Here is a 15627-nt window from a genome sequence, read left to right as displayed (position 1 = left end):
TGCAAGCCTGGATTAGGAATTGGTTGACTTTTGACTTTTTATAAGACGACTACAAAGAAGTTCTATAAAGAAAGCATAGTGTATTCTCTCGCATTTAAAAACAGTTATACATTGAGTTCCTATTTACTAACATCACACCAAAACATTAAACTTGGGATAAGACTCATAATTAAAAGTCAAGGCATAACTTTGACCAACCAAAAGTCAACATATTTCAAGAACCTATAAAAAATGTACATCAACATTGTTTACAAAAATCATAGAAGTAAAACACACAACATAATGTATGTCACAAGGCGTTTATCGGAATACCGGAAGAACCCGTCGGAACTCAAGAAGCCTCCACCGGAAGGTCCAAACTCTGGTGTACTTGTGATTCAAGATGAAGAGTCGTTGACCACTTGTTGCTTTGGTTTCTGCTACGAGATTTTCCTCAGAGGATTACCGTTTCCACAGAACGCAGCGTTGACCGTGAGACGCGACGATGGTGGACAGAACAATACTGTTCATCGTGATTCTGTTGTGTTCATACCTGTTCTTGGTCAACCTCTATCTTCTAACCGTTATTACACTTATGAACGGTGCGGGTTCTATTCAAGGTATGACTATAACTATTTCTTATGATATTATCTTATAAAGCTTTTATCGACCCTCAAGACATTTTTTGGTTTTGCAGAGAATCATCTAATAGTAATGAAAGAGAGGTAGAGAGAGTCACATGCTGCTTCTGCATTAAATTTAACCATGTCCATAGGTCTAAGAAGCCACAACCAGATCCTTATGACATTCACCAGCAAGTCGTGATCACAACTAACTCATCGTATTCCCGTTGTTACTATTACGCAAAGCCCGTTGCTCCTAATGCTTTGCTACCTGTATCCCTAAGGAGACAAGGCTGGACAATAGAAAACTCGACTTCTACCCTACAAGACTTCAATCTCATAGATGACGCAAAGGGTCTTAACGTAGAGCTTCGTTCTAAGCTTCCGAGTCTTGACATGAGCGTTGTCGTAGGGAAATGGTACGTCCCATTCATATTTGTCAAGGAAGGAGACATAATAGATCAAGTGAAGATATCAATGTATTACAACATGACACTTCATCAAAGATGGGAAGAGGTTTTCTTCTATGAGAATGTTGACAATGATAAAGATTGTGTTGAGGTTGTTGTTGATGTTGATCTTGAACTTCAAGTGATTAACGTTGAGGGACAAAAAATTAATATAGAGACAACAAATGTGGATGCTAAAGGTATAGTTTGGTTTCATGTTAAAGATCAAGAAGGACAAGACAAGAAGATAGGTCTAAGGTCTGTGGTTGTTGAGAGGATAGAAAGCGAAGAGGAGAATTTCGGGTGGAAGAAGAGAGACGGAAACAGAGTGAAGGTTAAGAGAGTTGATCGGTTCGAAGGCGGTGGTTCATCGCAATGGAAGAGTTATAAATGTTATGTATTGGTTGAGAGATTTGAATTGAAGAGAATGGATGAGAGTTTGGTGTTGACGTATGAGTTTACACATGCTGATAAGTTGAGGACTATTCAATACAGTATTGACTTGAGTTTCTCTTTCTATTTTTTTTTACGCTTATTTATTTTTTTACACTGTAATTGTAAAATACTAAAAGTGTTTTAAACTCTATTTAAATGAATATAATAAAATTGAGTGTTTTATTAACACAAAAATAAAAGAGAGACCTTTTTGATTCAGGAATGTGAGAAAACTTTAATCCGCCGGAGGAGGTAACGATGTCACTCTGCCGGAAAATTCATAGTTCAGGTAGACTGGCTCGTGGGTCAGACCCAAGGTTCGAAAACCCTAATTGAAGAAGAAGAACACAATGTCTCAGACGTTTTCGTCAGGCACGATACAAAAGATAAAGCAGGCAGCTTTGGGGCCTAATTTGTCTTGGCAGCACGATGAAGAACGGTACAGTCGATCTTGGGTTTAAAAGCACGCAGCTTTTTGTAAAAATCTCTTCTTGGCTACTCAATCAAGAACTGCACTATAATAGAAATATCTTTTCTGAAGCCGCTGGTGCGTTTTCTAGTGATTTAAGAGGCTGGTCTTATAGGATTCTTGTTGCTTCTGCCACAACGAGACTCTGCTATTCGTAACAGATGAGCCATGTCGATTTCTTGAAGGTTTTGAAACCCTTTGGTTTGAAAATTGATGGTTATTGCCTGGAAGTTTAATTAGAGTGTGGTTGTTGGCTTGTTGCGTTGTATACAATGCTGAAAATTTTGTGGTTTGACTGATGATGTAATAAGGTGTGGACAGAATCTTTATGATGCAGAGTGGGTGTCATGATACAGAGTTGGCAGAGACTTTGTTTATCTTATTTTAGAGACACTTGAGGAGAGGTGACATTAGGGTAGGCCTAAGATCTTTATCAAGTAAGTTTCTTTGAAGTTTCCTACAACGAGCCATCTTGAAAAGTCAAGTCACCTTTGTCAATTGCTATTCTACAGAGCTGTTTTGTCTATAATATTAGGATCAAGTTTTTCTCCAAATCACACAACTCGATTTGGTTTACTGTGAAAATGTACATTACAAGGCGTTTGTCAGAGTACCAGAGGAATCCAGCAGAGCTAACACGACCTCCTCCTGAAGGTCCAAACTCTGGAATTTTGGTAATCCAAGACCAAGACAAACATAGACGGGCTACATGCTGCTTCAGCTCGTGGTTGGTGTTGGAAACTTGTCTAAGTGGTTTGCCATTGCCGCAAAATCTTAAGCTAGCAGTCACGTTCAATATCGGAGGGGATGACGCTACTCGTGATCCAGTTGTGTTCATTCCTGTTCTTGATAAGCCTCTATCTTCAAACTGTTACTACGCTATTAAACGACGTGGGAAGCATTCAGGGTATGAATTTGAATCCGCAAAATCTATTCTTTCTTCTTTTATATAACCTAAAATGTTTATATATCTTTGGTTGCATTGCAGTAAAGCGGCTGGTAATGCGAAAGAGGATGATATAGAAACCGCATGCTTTTGTATTAAGCAAGTTGCTGAAGCTGAACACAAACAGCTAGATCCTTTTGACATATACCAACAACTCGAGATCCATCAAAAGAACCCGTCTTCACGTAGGCGTTATTACTACGCAACATCTGTTGCTCCTGATGGAATCCCACCATGGTTTCTCAGGAATAGAGAGTGGAATGTTGAATGCGTGAGGTCCCAAGACTTTGAACTGACAGATGATGCAAAAGGAGTCAACAAAGAGCTTCGTGCCGAGCTTCCAAATCTTGGTATGAGCACTGTGGTTGGGAAGTGGTATGTCCCTTTCATATTCGTGAAAGAAAGAGACGCAAAGGATCAGATCAAGAATTCAATGTATTATTACAGCATGACTCTTGAACAAAGATGGGAAGAAGTTTTTTCTTGTGATGACGACAAAAGCGAGAAACGTGATGTTGTATTTGATGTACAAGGAGAGACAGAAGTTGTTAAGCTTGAGGGACAAGAAGAGATTGAAAGAGGTGTGGAAGCAAACGGGTTTGTCTGGTTTGGGGTTGGAGATGAAAAGATTGGTTTAGGATCGGTTGTTGTTGAGAGAATGAAATGGGAAGAAGAGAGATTTGGGTGGACAAGTAAAGGTGACCAGGAGAAAGAAATGGCGGGTAAGAGATTGAAGAAATCAAAAGATGGTAGCTTTTGGACGAGTTATCAGTGTTATGTTCTGATAGAGAGCTTTGTGTTGAAGAGGATGGATGGGAGTTTGGTCTTAACATATGAGTTTACTCACGTCGATAAGGTCAAAACCAAATGGGATTAAGTATTGTCACACAACGAATCTGCAAAAGCTTTCTCAATCTCAATGACATGAATCCATTGGTCAGTGTGATTATTGTATTTGATTATTATCTAAAGCTTTTTCAATAAAATATTGAGATTTCTCTGTGTTCTTGGAACTCATTCACACGAGATTCTGACAAATGTTTAAGTCAACTTTCAGATTGGGTCAAATGTCATATTATATTTATAAACACTAGCTTAGTAAACTTCCTTGCACGTTCTTATGATCCTTTGTTTTATATAAACGATGACAGGTTAGAAGATCTTAAGTAAGAAAGAATCAAGAAGAGATGTATGTTACAAAGCGTTTGTCTGAATACCAAAGAAACCCGTCAGAGCTAACATTGCTTCCAACAGAAGGTCCAAACTCCGGCGTATTGGTGATTCAAGACGAAGAATCACAGCCTACATGCTGTTTTGGCAAATGCTTTGACTGTGATCTCAATGGTTTGCCGTTTCCTCAGAACACAAAAGTCACCGTCAAATACCAAACTGGAAGTTAGTTACTTTTCTGTTAACTCCTTAAATATATTCTTTGTAAACTTGTTCCTTAACTCTGTTTCTGTTTCTTATTTGCGGCTTGTTTTCAATATATAGCCGGAGATGACAGAATTGTCTTGCTTGACCGAGTCGCACTCATCCCTGTTCTTCATCAGCCACCTTCCTCCAATCTTTACTACGTAATACGGCGAAGCGGGAAACACACAGGGTGATTCTCTACCTTGATGTGTATTTAGCTATTGGATGATTATGTAACTTCAAAATCTTGAATCTTTCTTATGTTTTGTTCATGTTACATAGCAAGTATAGTAATCCGAAACGTGTAATCTTCTGCACAGGATTCACTTCTTTAAAATTTTGCAGTGAAGCATGTGTTAGTGCAAAAGAAGGGGACAGAGCATCTTGTTGCATTTGCTTTACTTATGTCTCTAATGCTACGCCAAGGCCTCTTGATCCTTTTGACATATACCAACAGTTTGAGATTCATCAAAAAGGATCATCAACACAGAAGTTTTTCGCTACATCTGTTGCTTCAGATGGGATACCACCTCGGTTCCTGAGGAGAAAAGGTTGGGCGGTTTCTTTCTCTTCTTCCCAAGACTATGGTTTGGTTGATGATGCAAAGGGTGTAGATGTAAAGCTTCGTAATGAGCTTCCTGATATCTATAAGGGTGTTGTAGTTGGGAAATGGTATGTTCCGTTCTTATTTGTAAAGGAAGGAGATGCAAAAGATCAGATGCAGAACTTCATGTTTTACAGCATGACCCTTCACCAACGGTTTGAAGAGGTTTTCTTCTGCGAAAACGTTGACAATAAACATTGTGAGGTTGTGGTGGATGTGGAGGTGGAAACAGAAGTGGTTAAGCTTGAAGGAGAGAAGATTGCAAGTGAGACAAAAGGTGTGGATTCAGATGGAGTTGTCTGGTTTAGTGTCTCAGGGACTGAGAAGATAGGTCTTGGTTCTGTGGTCTTGGAGAGAATGAAATGGGAAGAGGAGAGGTTCGGGTGGTTGAAGAAAGACGATCAGATGAAGTCTAGCATTAAAAGATCTGAGAAATTCGAAGGCGATGGGAAACATTGGAAGAGTTATAGATGTTATGTTTTGGTAGAGACCTTTGAATTGACGAGAATTGATGGGACTTTGGTATTGACATATGAGTTTAGACATGCTGATAAGTTGAAGAGCAAGTGGGATTGAGTTTATTTCAGCTTCTTTGTGTGTTATGTGTGCCACTTGTGGTGTGTTCATTCATTTTAATGAAAGGTTTATGCAAGTTCTTGTGTTATATAATTTGAAGCTCCCACACGTGTTTGTAAAGACTCTGTTTAATGAGTCACGACTTGGTTTGAATTATGCTCCATGATAGGGTTGTGAATCTTGTTAAAAGGTCAACTTTTGACTTCAAAAGTGGATAAAACCGTAAAAGTCAAAACCTTTGAAAAGTCTTTAGGAGAAAGCTTGTAAAATTAGCTTACCTCTCAATCCATGGTTGCATTATATAAACAAATCACAGCTCTTAGATTTCTAATCAATCACACCTAGTATTTTCTAAAGTGAAGATGTATGTTACAAGGCGTCTCTCAGAGTACCAGAGAAACCCATTGGAGTTGGAGCGGCCACCACCTGATGGTCCAAACTCTGGAGTACTGGTGATTCAAGACGAAGCGTCAAAACCTACAGCTTGCTTTGGTTTGTGCTATCATAACGAACCCAAAGGCTTGCCGTTCCCACAGAACGTAAATCTGACTGTGGATTCAAGTTCTTATGACTCGGTCTTATTCATACCCGCTCTCGATCAGCCTTTATCTTCGAATCGTTATTACTCCATAAAAAGACGTGGGAAGCATTCAGGGTAAGAAAAGCGAAAACATCTATTTTTGCTCTTTTCATGTGATTTTCAAGGACTAAACAAATGAGTACGTAAAGGTTTTAACTAGAAATCTCTCAAAATTTGGTTTTTCATATCATAACAGATTACACTAGATTAGGACCCGTGTTCTGTTTGAAATTTATTTTATTTATATTATAATTTTAGAATATTGTATAATTTATATGATTGTTTTTAAAAGTTTTTTTTGGATAAAACATTATGCAATAAAATCATATGTTAAATATGATTGCTTGAAAAAAACATCTATTTTGTAAGTTTTATATTGTTAATTTTGTAATTTTATGTATGAGATATGGTTATGTTTGTTATTTGTTTTTATTTTAATTTTTGATCATGTTTGGTGAAAGTGTTTTAATATGATCCGTGCTTAAGTAAATTTTTTATTTTAACTGCACAATAAAATCCTAAAAGTCACATTAAATGTGATAAATTGCCAAGATTTTATTCCTTTTTATGTCTAACAATACATATTTTGTAACAATACATGGAATACTAAAGATTTTATTTTGGAAATTGTATAAATCATTGGAATATTCTCTTTGAGAATATTCTTTAGGATATTATTAAGTGTATATTGACTAATTAATCTATAACATTTTTTTGTAACCAACATATATTTAATTTATAACATATCTTGTAACCAACTTATAAAATTTATATAATCTACAAAAAAGTTGTTTACTTCTGTTTTATTATATAAGGGATTATGCATAGAAAAATATCTCTAAAATCTTGATCTTTTCATATATATATATATATATATATTTATTTATTTATTTATTTTATTTTATTTTTCATATATTTCTTTTGCTTAATATGCTTAACTGTTTTGCTTCCCCTGTTACTTCGGTGTTACGGTGCTGAATCTGAAAATTAAGACCTAACTAGCACAAAGAGTGTATACCAAAAAACTGGAAAACCCCTCAAAAGTTTTGTAATTTAATGTTGCAGGAAAGCATTAGCTAGTGCCAAAGAAGAAGACAGAGTCCCCTGTTTCTTTTGCTTCAGTTTTCTTCCTGAAGCTAAGCCACAAGAAGCAGATCCGTATGACATATATCACCAGTTTGAGATCCATCAACAAAAATCATGCTCTAGTAGATTCTTTGCAACCTCCAGTGCTCCTAATGGGAAACCACCGGAGTTCCTTCAGAGAAAGTATTGGACTGTTCAGTACTCGAATTCCCAAGACTTTGGTTTGACAGATGATGCAAAGGGGATTAACACTACGCTTCGTTCCGCGCTTCCCAGCGATGTGAACACAAGTGTTGTGGTAGGAAAATGGTATGTTCCTTTCATATTCGTGAAAGACAGAAAAGCAAAGGATCAGATTAAGAGCTCAACTTATTACAGCATGAGTCTTAAACAAAAATGGGAAGAGGTTTACTCATGTGAAAACGTTAATTCCAACGAAGAAGAACGAGAGGTCGTAGTTGATTTTGAAGTAGAATCAGAAGTGATGAAGCTTGAAGGGCAAGCGATTGAGAAAACAACAAAAAGTGTGGATAGAAATGGCGTTGTGTGGTATGGGATTGCAGACAAAAAGATAGGTCTGAAAGCGATGGTCATGGAGAGGATGAAATGGGAGGAGGAAAGATTCGGATGGTCGAAAAAAAGCAATGAGCTAAGGTCTAGTATTAAGATATCTGAGAGATTTGAAGGCGGATCATCACAGTGGAAGAGTTATAAATGTTATGTATTGGTAGAGAGCTTTGAATTGAAGAGAACTGATGGGAGTTTGGTGTTGATGTATGAGTTTACACATGCTGATAAGTTGAAGAGCAAGTGGGCTTGAGACATGCTGATTATAACTTATGGTCTGGTGTGGAGTTGTCATTTAGAGAAAGTTCTGTGCAAGTTCATGTGTAATAATTTGGAGCTATCATACATAATACATTCATGCAAGTCTTCTTTAATAAATTTATTAATTGTTTGATTGATTCTCCATAATACGTTCTTGCAAGTCTTCTTTAATAAATCTAATAATTGTCACGATGTTTAAAACCAAGTCAAGGTCTTCATAAATTTGGAATTCTCTAAAGGTGAACATAAATCTTTGAAAAGTCTTTAAACTTGTAAAATCTGCGTACGGCTTTATCCTCAATACATGGTGCTATACTGCTATATATAAACATACCATATCTCTAGAATTTTAATCAATCACCTTATTATCTGAAAGTTTCTTAATTCAAAGATGTATGTTACAAGGCATCTCTCCGAATACCAGAGAAACTCGACGACACAATCGTTGCCAGAAGGTCCAAACTCCGGCGTACTTGTGATTCAAGATGAAGAGTCACTGCCGACTTGTTGCTTCGGTACTTGCTACGATGGTGAACTCAAAGGCTTACCGTTCCCACAGAACGCGAAGCTGACTGTGACTTACAGAACCGGAACTGGTCAACATAGGCGCAGTTACCATGATCCGGTTCTGTTCATTCCTGTTCTTGATCAGCCTTATTCTTCGAACCGTTATTATGTCATTCAACGACGTGGGAAGCACTTAGGGTATGACCACAAATCTTACAACTCATACCTAGCTTGCACAAAAGGTTGTACGTATTCATAAATAAATAAAAAACTAATATTCTTTTTGTAATTTATTTCTATTGCAGAGGAGCTTCAGCAAGTGCAAAAGAGGAAGACAGAGTCCCCTGCTGTTTTTGCTTTAGCTATGTTCCTGAAGTTAAGCCACAAGAAGCAGATCCTTATGACATGTATCAGCAATTCCAGATCCATCAACGCGAAGCGTCATCTCGCTACTACACTGCCACTTCTGTTGCTCCTGATGGGATACCACCACAGTTTCTCAAGAGAAAGTATTGGTCCGTCGGGTACTCGAATTATCAAGACTTTGGTTTGACAGACGATGCAAAGGGGATTAACACTAAGCTTCGTTCCGAGCTTCCCAACGATGTGAATTCAATCGTTGTGGTAGGGAAATGGTATGTCCCTTTCATCTTCGTGAAAGAAAGTAACGCAAAAGATCAGGTCAAGAGCTCAACTTATTACAGCATGACGCTTAAACAAAGATGGGAAGAGGCTTACTCATGCGAAAACGTTAATAACAACGACAAAAAAGGAGAGGTTGTACTTGATGTTAACGTAGAAACGGAAGTGGTGAAGCTTGAGGGACAAGAAACTCATTTGAGAGAGACAATAGGTGGTGGATTTGTTTGGTTTAGTGTCTTAGGGGATGAGAGAGAGGACAAGAAGATAGGTCTTGGGGCTGTTGTTGTGGAGAGGATGAAATGGGAAGAGGAAAGGTTTGGGAGGTTAAACAAAGGTGAAAGATCCAACATTAAGAGATCAGAGAGATACGAAGGCGGTTCATCACATTGGAAGAGTTATCGATGTTACGTGTTGAAAGAGAGCTTTGAATTGAAGAGAATGGATGGGAGTTTGGTGTTGACATATGAGTTTAAACATGTTGACAAGTTAAAGAGCAAGTGGGATTGAGTTGTTAAAGAGCAAGTGGGATTGAGTTTCATAATTCATCTTTTTGTGCAGTTTCTTTGTGTGCATGTCATCTTTTGGTGCAATAATTTATTTGGTAAGTAAGTTTATGAAAGTTCATGTATTAATAAACTCAAGGTCGCATTTATATAAATAAAATCATGTAATAAAACTCAATTTAAATGAATTCTAAGTTTGAGTCTTTGAGAATCAATTAAAACCTAAATCCTATAACAAAAACTTGTTAATGAAGTTAATCAATTGTCACATACTCTGCATTACAGGTTCTTGTATAAAGTCAAATCAAAAGGCAAAGACTTCTATGCATTTTTATGCTATTGTATAAAGACACTTGATGCCGTAACAGCCTTCTAAGATATTTTTCCTACGACGTGATTAGATTCTATATTCAAAAAGTCAAATCTATTCTACAAAAATTTGCTTAATCATAAGCCTATAAAGATGAAACAGAGCTCCTTTTCCAAGTATTATCACCATCACAAGAACCAAATTTTAAGATGTATGTTACAAGGTTTTTATCTGAATACCAGAAAAACCCATCGGAGATGAACTTGCTTCCACCAGAAGGTCCAAACTCCGGTATAATGGTGATTCAAGACGAAGACTCACAGGCCACTTGCTGCTTTGGTTCTTGCTACGAGGGTAGACTTAAAGGCTTGCCGTTTCCACAAAACGTGAAGCTCGCTGCAACGTATAGCAGTGGAGGAGGAGGAGGAGCAGGTGGAGCAGGAGGAGGAAGCCAGACACATCGTACCCCTGTTGTGTTCATCCCTGTTCTTGATCAACCATTGTCTTCGAACCGTTACTATGTTATACAAAGACGTGGAAAGCATACTGGGTAATTATTAATTACTTGTCATTTCAATATTTTCACTGTTATTTATTTGTTTTCCTTTAGTAAATAGGAATGATTAAGGTTTATATTTTTACATGAAAATGTTTACTTGAAAACAGCCTAAAATTTTGAGTTAATTGTGATTACAGGAAAGCATCTGCAAGTGCAAAAGAGGAAGTGAGAGTTTCAAGCTGCTGTTGCTTTACCTATGTTCCTGAAGCTAAGCCACAACAAGCAGATCCGTATGACATATACCAACAATTCGAGATTCATCAAAGCCGACCATCATCTCTCTATTACTCTGCCACTTCTGTTGCTTCTGATGGTGTGCCACCAGATTACCTTAAGAGAAAAGATTGGTCGGTCAGTTACTCGACTTCAGAGACTCACGAGACTTTAGTCTAAGAGGTGATGCGAAAGGGATTAACACAAAGCTTCGCTTAGACTCAGAGCTTACTAGTTTAGGTAAGAGTGTTGTGGTAGGGAAATGGTATGTTCCTTTCATATTTGTGATGGAAGGAGATGTAAAAGATCAAATGAAGAAATCAACGTTTTACAGCTTGACGCTTAAGCAAAGGTGGGAAGAAGTTTTCTTCTGCGAAAACATTGGCAATGAACATTCCGAGGTTGTAGTTGATGTTGACGTAGAGACGGAAGTTGTGAAGCTTGAGGGACAAGAAACACATTTGAAAGAGGAAAAAGGTGATGGAGTTGTTTGGTTTAGTGTCTTAAGGGATGAGAAACAAGACAAGAAGATAGGTCTTGGGTCTGTGGTCGTGGAGAGGATGAAATGGGAAGAGGAAAAGTTCGGATGGTTAAACAGAGGCGAGGAAAGGTCTAAAATTAAGAGATCAGAGATATTTGAAGACGGTTCATCGCATTGGAAGAGTTACCGATGTTATGTATTGATAGAGAGCTTTGAATTGAAGAGAATGGATGGGAGTTTGGTGTTGACATATGAGTTTAAGCATATTGATAAGTTAAAGAGCAAATGGGATTGAGTTTCATTCATTTTTTTGGTTCAATAATCAATTTGGTGAATAAGTTTTTATGCAAGTTCATGTAAAAGTAAATTTAATGAATCTAAATTTGGTTGACCTCTTAGCATACTTTTGCAAACATATGCCTAATCCCAACCAAATCTTCCTTCGAAATTGCTGATAACGTGCTTTGATGCTATTCTACCATTTAAAAAGTCTTTGCATTCGAGTTTAGACATGATGTCGCCAAATATATGCTTTATTTAATTTTATGATGTCTAGTTTTGGGAACTCTGTTATAAGTTATAACAACACAAAGCTCTGTTCTTACAATATATATACCACCAGGCACCAGATTCCCAAATTTGAAGTGACAGATTTTTAAAATAAATTCTGACTTAGAAAACTGCCAAAAAAAAGACTTCCATAAAATCCAAGTCAAGATCGTTGAAAAGTCTTTAGACAGAACCGCGTAAAAAGTCTATTTTTTCATTTATTTTTGGGGTTACAAACTTTTGTTTCTCTTCTTATCCTACTCTACATATATAAAATATAGACCCAATCACAACTTACACGAATCACAAAAACCACTGAACTATCTTTCACCGGTTAAAGCCAAAAATATGTATGTTACAAGGCGTTTGTCGGAATGCCAAAGAAACAGATCGGAGTTTCCGGAAAGTCCAAACTCCGGTGTACTTGTGATTCAAGATGAAGAGTCAAGACCAACTTGTTGCTTCGGATCTTGCTACGGGACTGGACTCAAAGGCTTACCATTCCCACAAAATGCTAACCTGACTGTGACTTACACCATCACGGTTAATAACGTGACCACTGCTTATCGTGATCCGGTCATTTTCATTCCGGTTCTTGATCAACCGTTATTTTCAAACCGTTACTACGCCATTAAACGAGGCGGGAAACACTCAGGGTATGACTTAGATTGTAGCAATATATTTTTCAACTTTCTTGGTTTTTGATGTGATTCACAAGAATTTGCAAATAAGGGTATTGATTTGAAAGTATTCTAAGGTCTTTATTTGTAACTATGTGTTGTAGAGAAGCTACGGCTAATGCGAGAGAGGAAGACAGAGTCCCCTGCTGCTTTTGCTTTAGCTATGTTCCTGAAGCTAAGCCACAACAAGCAGATCCTTATGACATATACCAACAATTTGAGATCCATCAACCAAAATCATTGTCTAGAAATTACTTTGCGACATCCGTTGCACCTAACGGAGTACCACCAGAGTTTCTCAAGAGAAAGTATTGGACTGTTGAGTACTCGACATCAGAAGACTTTGGTCTAAGAGATGATGCAAAAGGTATTTACAATAAGGTTCGGTCTGAGCTTCCAGGTGATTTTAATACAAGCATTTTGGTAGGAAAATGGTATGTCCCTTTCATATTTGTGAAGGAAAGAGACGCAAAGGATCAGCTTAAGAGTTCAACTTACTATAGCATGGTTCTTATCCAAAGATGGGAAGAGGTTTACTCTTGCGAAAACGCTTACAACGAAAACCGCGAGGTTGTTGTTAATGTTGAAGTGGAAACAGAAGTTGTGAAGCTTGAGGGACAAGATATTGGGAAAAGGGCAAGAAGTGTGGATGAAAATGGGATTGTTTGGTTTGAGGTCGCAGACAAGAGGATGGGTTTGAGATCTGTGGTTATTGAGAAGATGAAATGGGAAGAGGAGAGATTCGGGTGGAAGAGTGAACCGCTAAGAGCAGTGGTTAAGAAATCTGAGAGATATAATGTAAGCGATTTGAATTGGAAGAGTTATAGATGTTATGTATTAGTGGAGAGCTTTGAGTTGAGGAGAATGGACGAGAGTCTAGTGTTGGCATTTGAGTTTAAACATGTTGATAAGTTAAGAACTAAGTGGGAATGGTGAGATATTCTTATGTTTAAGCTATATATGTGTGTTGGTAATGTTTTTCTTCAATTGTTCTTTGTGTGATAAGGTTATTAAATTTTTGAGTTGCTTTCGTTTGCAAAAATAACTGAAATGTTTGCCACAATTAGTTAAAATATTTTGAATCCAAATTCTAAAGTGAGTTTTATCTGTTCAGATTCTTTTGGCAGTGCTGCGAAAACTTATTTAACAAGCTTCAACATATATATGTATAAGAAAATAAGAATTAAAGAAGACAGTGCTGCGAGAACCAAGTTTGTTAAATATGAATGAATCTAAAATATTACATTAACGTACCATTCTTAATTTTATTTAAATTTGTTTAACAATATTTTCTATTAAAAAGAAGAGCAAATAATAAGATAAGAATAAGTAAAACATAAGGAAAACATAAGAATATAGGTGGAAATAATAACCAATGACAAAAATGGATAAGAAATTATTATAGGTTCAAATCTAATATATTAAATTAAATAATTGATTACTGTCATTTGCTTACTCTTTTTGTCAATTGTATACACTCTTTTTATAGATCATATCATAAAAAAGAGAGTGAGAAACAACTTAAATTAAAGTCTAAGAAAGATATAAATGTCATAATTAGTTAATATGACAGCTTCATATAGCTCAATGCCTCAATCCGCTTCTTGGGCCCTGAACGTGCATATTTTCGCTTGCTTCCTTCCGGCTTGTCCTCCTGATCTGGTGGTTCGGGTTTCTTGGGGTCGAGCAGGTGGTGAAGACGTCTCTGAACCTCGCTTTCCTCCATCCCCGTTGCCTTTGCTATCTCATGTGTGTTCTCTCTTGTATATGTGGCTGCAGCCGCAAGTAATTTTGTATCACTCGTGAATTGTTTATCCATAGTTGATTTAATCTTGTTTAATTTTGATTTCACAATAATCCACTACTAATAACAACTCTCTCTATATATAGATGAAAAACCTTAAAAACAACCTAAGCTCTAAGGTTCAAAAAGAAAGAAAAGAAGAACTTAAACCTTAATTATATTCCAATTCAAGAAATACGTGTAATTGAGATGAGAAGTTAACGCGCATAATTGATATTTTCATAATGGGAACTGAGAAGCAACTAGTAATTTAGCAATGTTACACACGCTAATCAAATGGTTGTGTGGGATTATCATCTTTTTACTACTCTTAATTAGATTATAGCTTTTGCTTGTGATTTTGGATTTTGCAAAAAAAAAAAAAAAAAAGAGTAATAATAATATATATAAATGGAGTAATAATGTCTAGCTTGTTAGAAAATTTGTTTAGAAAAAGTGAAAACTCAAAAAAGATGATGGTTTTTACATTGTCAATGGTTAAAATCTTCCAAACCCAATTTATTAGGGAAACCACTTGTTTACTGTCATTTGCTTACTCTTTTTGTCAATTGTATACACTCTTTTTATAGATCATATCATAAAAAAGAGAGTGAGAAACATCTTAAAGTCTAAGAAAGATATAAATGTCATAATTAGTTAACAACCTTCAGCCTTAATTTTAACTGAATCTAGAAACACGTGTGTAAACCAATAGCGTGTGAAATTAAATTTTGAATCAATAGTGACTAGGAATTTGTTATGCATGGGCATGGGCTTATTTAGATAAAAAAAAATTGCTATGAATGACCTGCATTAATTTAACTATAGATTTTAGTTATTTAATTATAAATTTATATTATTGAAAATTATAACTAAAAATTATGTGCAATGGGAATACAAAGTCTAATTCTATTTAACAAATGTTAAAAAAATTAAACTGAACAAAAAAAGTTACTGGTAATTATGTATTTACTAATCCATGCCCATTTTCTCAGGCTTGCATGAGTGTTATCTTCTTACTCAAATTCTCCAGGCTTGCATGAGTGTTATCTTCTTACTCAAATTCTCCCATCTTCTTATCTTCTTACTCAAATTCTCCCATGATATCAGGAGCTCTTGTAAATGGCTTTCCACACTTTCAAAAAACATGTCATCTTTTGTAACACCATCCACCATGTTTTGCAAATTGAATTTCATGTGGTCACATTTGCAAGAAGCTATCGTCCCAGCCTGGAAGGCTGTCAATCCTTGAGAAACAGCCAGTCTCAAAAATGTGTTGAAGACCTTGAATTTCTCAATGTAATCAACCCCAGGCTCCCATCCACATACCCAAAGAAACTGTATATCTCTATCGGCGTCGCGTTCTCTGACATAGTTCACACAACGCTGAGAGAATGGTTCTTCATTGT

At 36.6% G+C, this 15627-nt stretch overlaps 6 protein-coding genes and 1 pseudogene across 9 annotated transcripts; all 7 read left to right on the top strand.

Annotated features, from left to right (window-relative positions):
- The first annotated feature begins 117 nt into the window (after window positions 1–117).
- LOC104755639 (uncharacterized) lies at window positions 118–2308 on the top strand. The gene is made up of 2 exons (XM_019239563.2): window positions 118–599; window positions 677–2308. Exons 1-2 carry the CDS (start codon window positions 232–234, stop codon window positions 1629–1631), a joined length of 1323 nt encoding a protein of 440 aa, XP_019095108.2. The 5' UTR covers window positions 118–231; the 3' UTR covers window positions 1632–2308.
- Window positions 2245–4366, top strand: LOC104755634 (uncharacterized). 2 transcript variants are annotated; one of them, XR_015587142.1, is made up of 3 exons: window positions 2245–2862; window positions 2944–3837; window positions 4053–4366. XR_015587142.1 is itself a non-coding variant. In XM_010478048.3 (2 exons), exons 1-2 carry the CDS (start codon window positions 2540–2542, stop codon window positions 3776–3778), a joined length of 1158 nt encoding a protein of 385 aa, XP_010476350.1. In that variant the 5' UTR covers window positions 2393–2539; the 3' UTR covers window positions 3779–4004. The 2 variants fall into 2 exon arrangements, 1 of the variants encoding a protein (XP_010476350.1); XM_010478048.3 differs by lacking the exon at window positions 4053–4366 and having other exon boundaries at window positions 2393–2862; window positions 2944–4004.
- LOC104755635 (uncharacterized) lies at window positions 4089–5658 on the top strand. 2 transcript variants are annotated; one of them, XM_010478049.3, is made up of 3 exons: window positions 4089–4296; window positions 4396–4507; window positions 4663–5658. In XM_010478049.3, the coding sequence occupies exons 1-3, from the start codon at window positions 4089–4091 to the stop codon at window positions 5495–5497; spliced, it is 1155 nt and encodes a 384-aa protein (XP_010476351.1). In that variant the 3' UTR covers window positions 5498–5658. The 2 variants fall into 2 exon arrangements, with proteins under 2 accessions (XP_010476351.1, XP_087352082.1); XM_087495956.1 differs by having other exon boundaries at window positions 4158–4296; window positions 4396–4550.
- A 143-nt stretch (window positions 5659–5801) lies between these two features.
- Window positions 5802–8138, top strand: LOC104755636 (uncharacterized). The gene is made up of 2 exons (XM_010478050.3): window positions 5802–6152; window positions 7143–8138. Exons 1-2 carry the CDS (start codon window positions 5860–5862, stop codon window positions 7981–7983), a joined length of 1134 nt encoding a protein of 377 aa, XP_010476352.1. The 5' UTR covers window positions 5802–5859; the 3' UTR covers window positions 7984–8138.
- A 56-nt stretch (window positions 8139–8194) lies between these two features.
- LOC104755632 (uncharacterized) lies at window positions 8195–9846 on the top strand. The gene is made up of 2 exons (XM_010478045.3): window positions 8195–8696; window positions 8804–9846. The coding sequence occupies exons 1-2, from the start codon at window positions 8383–8385 to the stop codon at window positions 9645–9647; spliced, it is 1158 nt and encodes a 385-aa protein (XP_010476347.1). The 5' UTR covers window positions 8195–8382; the 3' UTR covers window positions 9648–9846.
- A 197-nt stretch (window positions 9847–10043) lies between these two features.
- Window positions 10044–11605, top strand: LOC104755633 (uncharacterized; annotated as a pseudogene). Its single transcript, XR_015587141.1, has 2 exons — window positions 10044–10503; window positions 10650–11605. The product of XR_015587141.1 is annotated as an uncharacterized LOC104755633 (transcript).
- Window positions 11606–12024: 419 nt separating this feature from the next.
- LOC104755631 (uncharacterized) lies at window positions 12025–13523 on the top strand. Its single transcript, XM_010478044.3, has 2 exons — window positions 12025–12411; window positions 12540–13523. The coding sequence occupies exons 1-2, from the start codon at window positions 12104–12106 to the stop codon at window positions 13369–13371; spliced, it is 1140 nt and encodes a 379-aa protein (XP_010476346.1). The 5' UTR covers window positions 12025–12103; the 3' UTR covers window positions 13372–13523.
- The last annotated feature ends 2104 nt before the right edge of the window (window positions 13524–15627 follow it).

Source organism: Camelina sativa, chromosome 17 (genome assembly GCF_030686135.1).
Source record: "Camelina sativa cultivar CO46 ecotype springtype chromosome 17, ASM3068613v1".
NCBI lineage: Eukaryota > Viridiplantae > Streptophyta > Magnoliopsida > Brassicales > Brassicaceae > Camelina > Camelina sativa.
The sequence above is the reverse complement of the archived record's forward strand: the minus strand, read 5'-3'. Positions and strand labels throughout refer to the sequence as shown.

Coding starts and splice junctions, on each gene's coding strand:
- LOC104755639 (XM_019239563.2), top strand. CDS start 232: ATGTACATCAACATTGTTTACAAAAATCATAGAAGTAAAACACACAAC. Junction 600..676: donor CGGTGCGGGTTCTATTCAAG/GTATGACTATAA, acceptor TTGGTTTTGCAG/AGAATCATCTAATAGTAATG.
- LOC104755636 (XM_010478050.3), top strand. CDS start 5,860: ATGTATGTTACAAGGCGTCTCTCAGAGTACCAGAGAAACCCATTGGAG. Junction 6,153..7,142: donor AGACGTGGGAAGCATTCAGG/GTAAGAAAAGCG, acceptor TTAATGTTGCAG/GAAAGCATTAGCTAGTGCCA.
- LOC104755632 (XM_010478045.3), top strand. CDS start 8,383: ATGTATGTTACAAGGCATCTCTCCGAATACCAGAGAAACTCGACGACA. Junction 8,697..8,803: donor CGACGTGGGAAGCACTTAGG/GTATGACCACAA, acceptor TTTCTATTGCAG/AGGAGCTTCAGCAAGTGCAA.
- LOC104755634 (XM_010478048.3), top strand. CDS start 2,540: ATGTACATTACAAGGCGTTTGTCAGAGTACCAGAGGAATCCAGCAGAG. Junction 2,863..2,943: donor CGACGTGGGAAGCATTCAGG/GTATGAATTTGA, acceptor GTTGCATTGCAG/TAAAGCGGCTGGTAATGCGA.
- LOC104755635 (XM_010478049.3), top strand. CDS start 4,089: ATGTATGTTACAAAGCGTTTGTCTGAATACCAAAGAAACCCGTCAGAG. Junction 4,297..4,395: donor CGTCAAATACCAAACTGGAA/GTTAGTTACTTT, acceptor TTCAATATATAG/CCGGAGATGACAGAATTGTC. Junction 4,508..4,662: donor CGAAGCGGGAAACACACAGG/GTGATTCTCTAC, acceptor AAAATTTTGCAG/TGAAGCATGTGTTAGTGCAA.
- LOC104755631 (XM_010478044.3), top strand. CDS start 12,104: ATGTATGTTACAAGGCGTTTGTCGGAATGCCAAAGAAACAGATCGGAG. Junction 12,412..12,539: donor CGAGGCGGGAAACACTCAGG/GTATGACTTAGA, acceptor TATGTGTTGTAG/AGAAGCTACGGCTAATGCGA.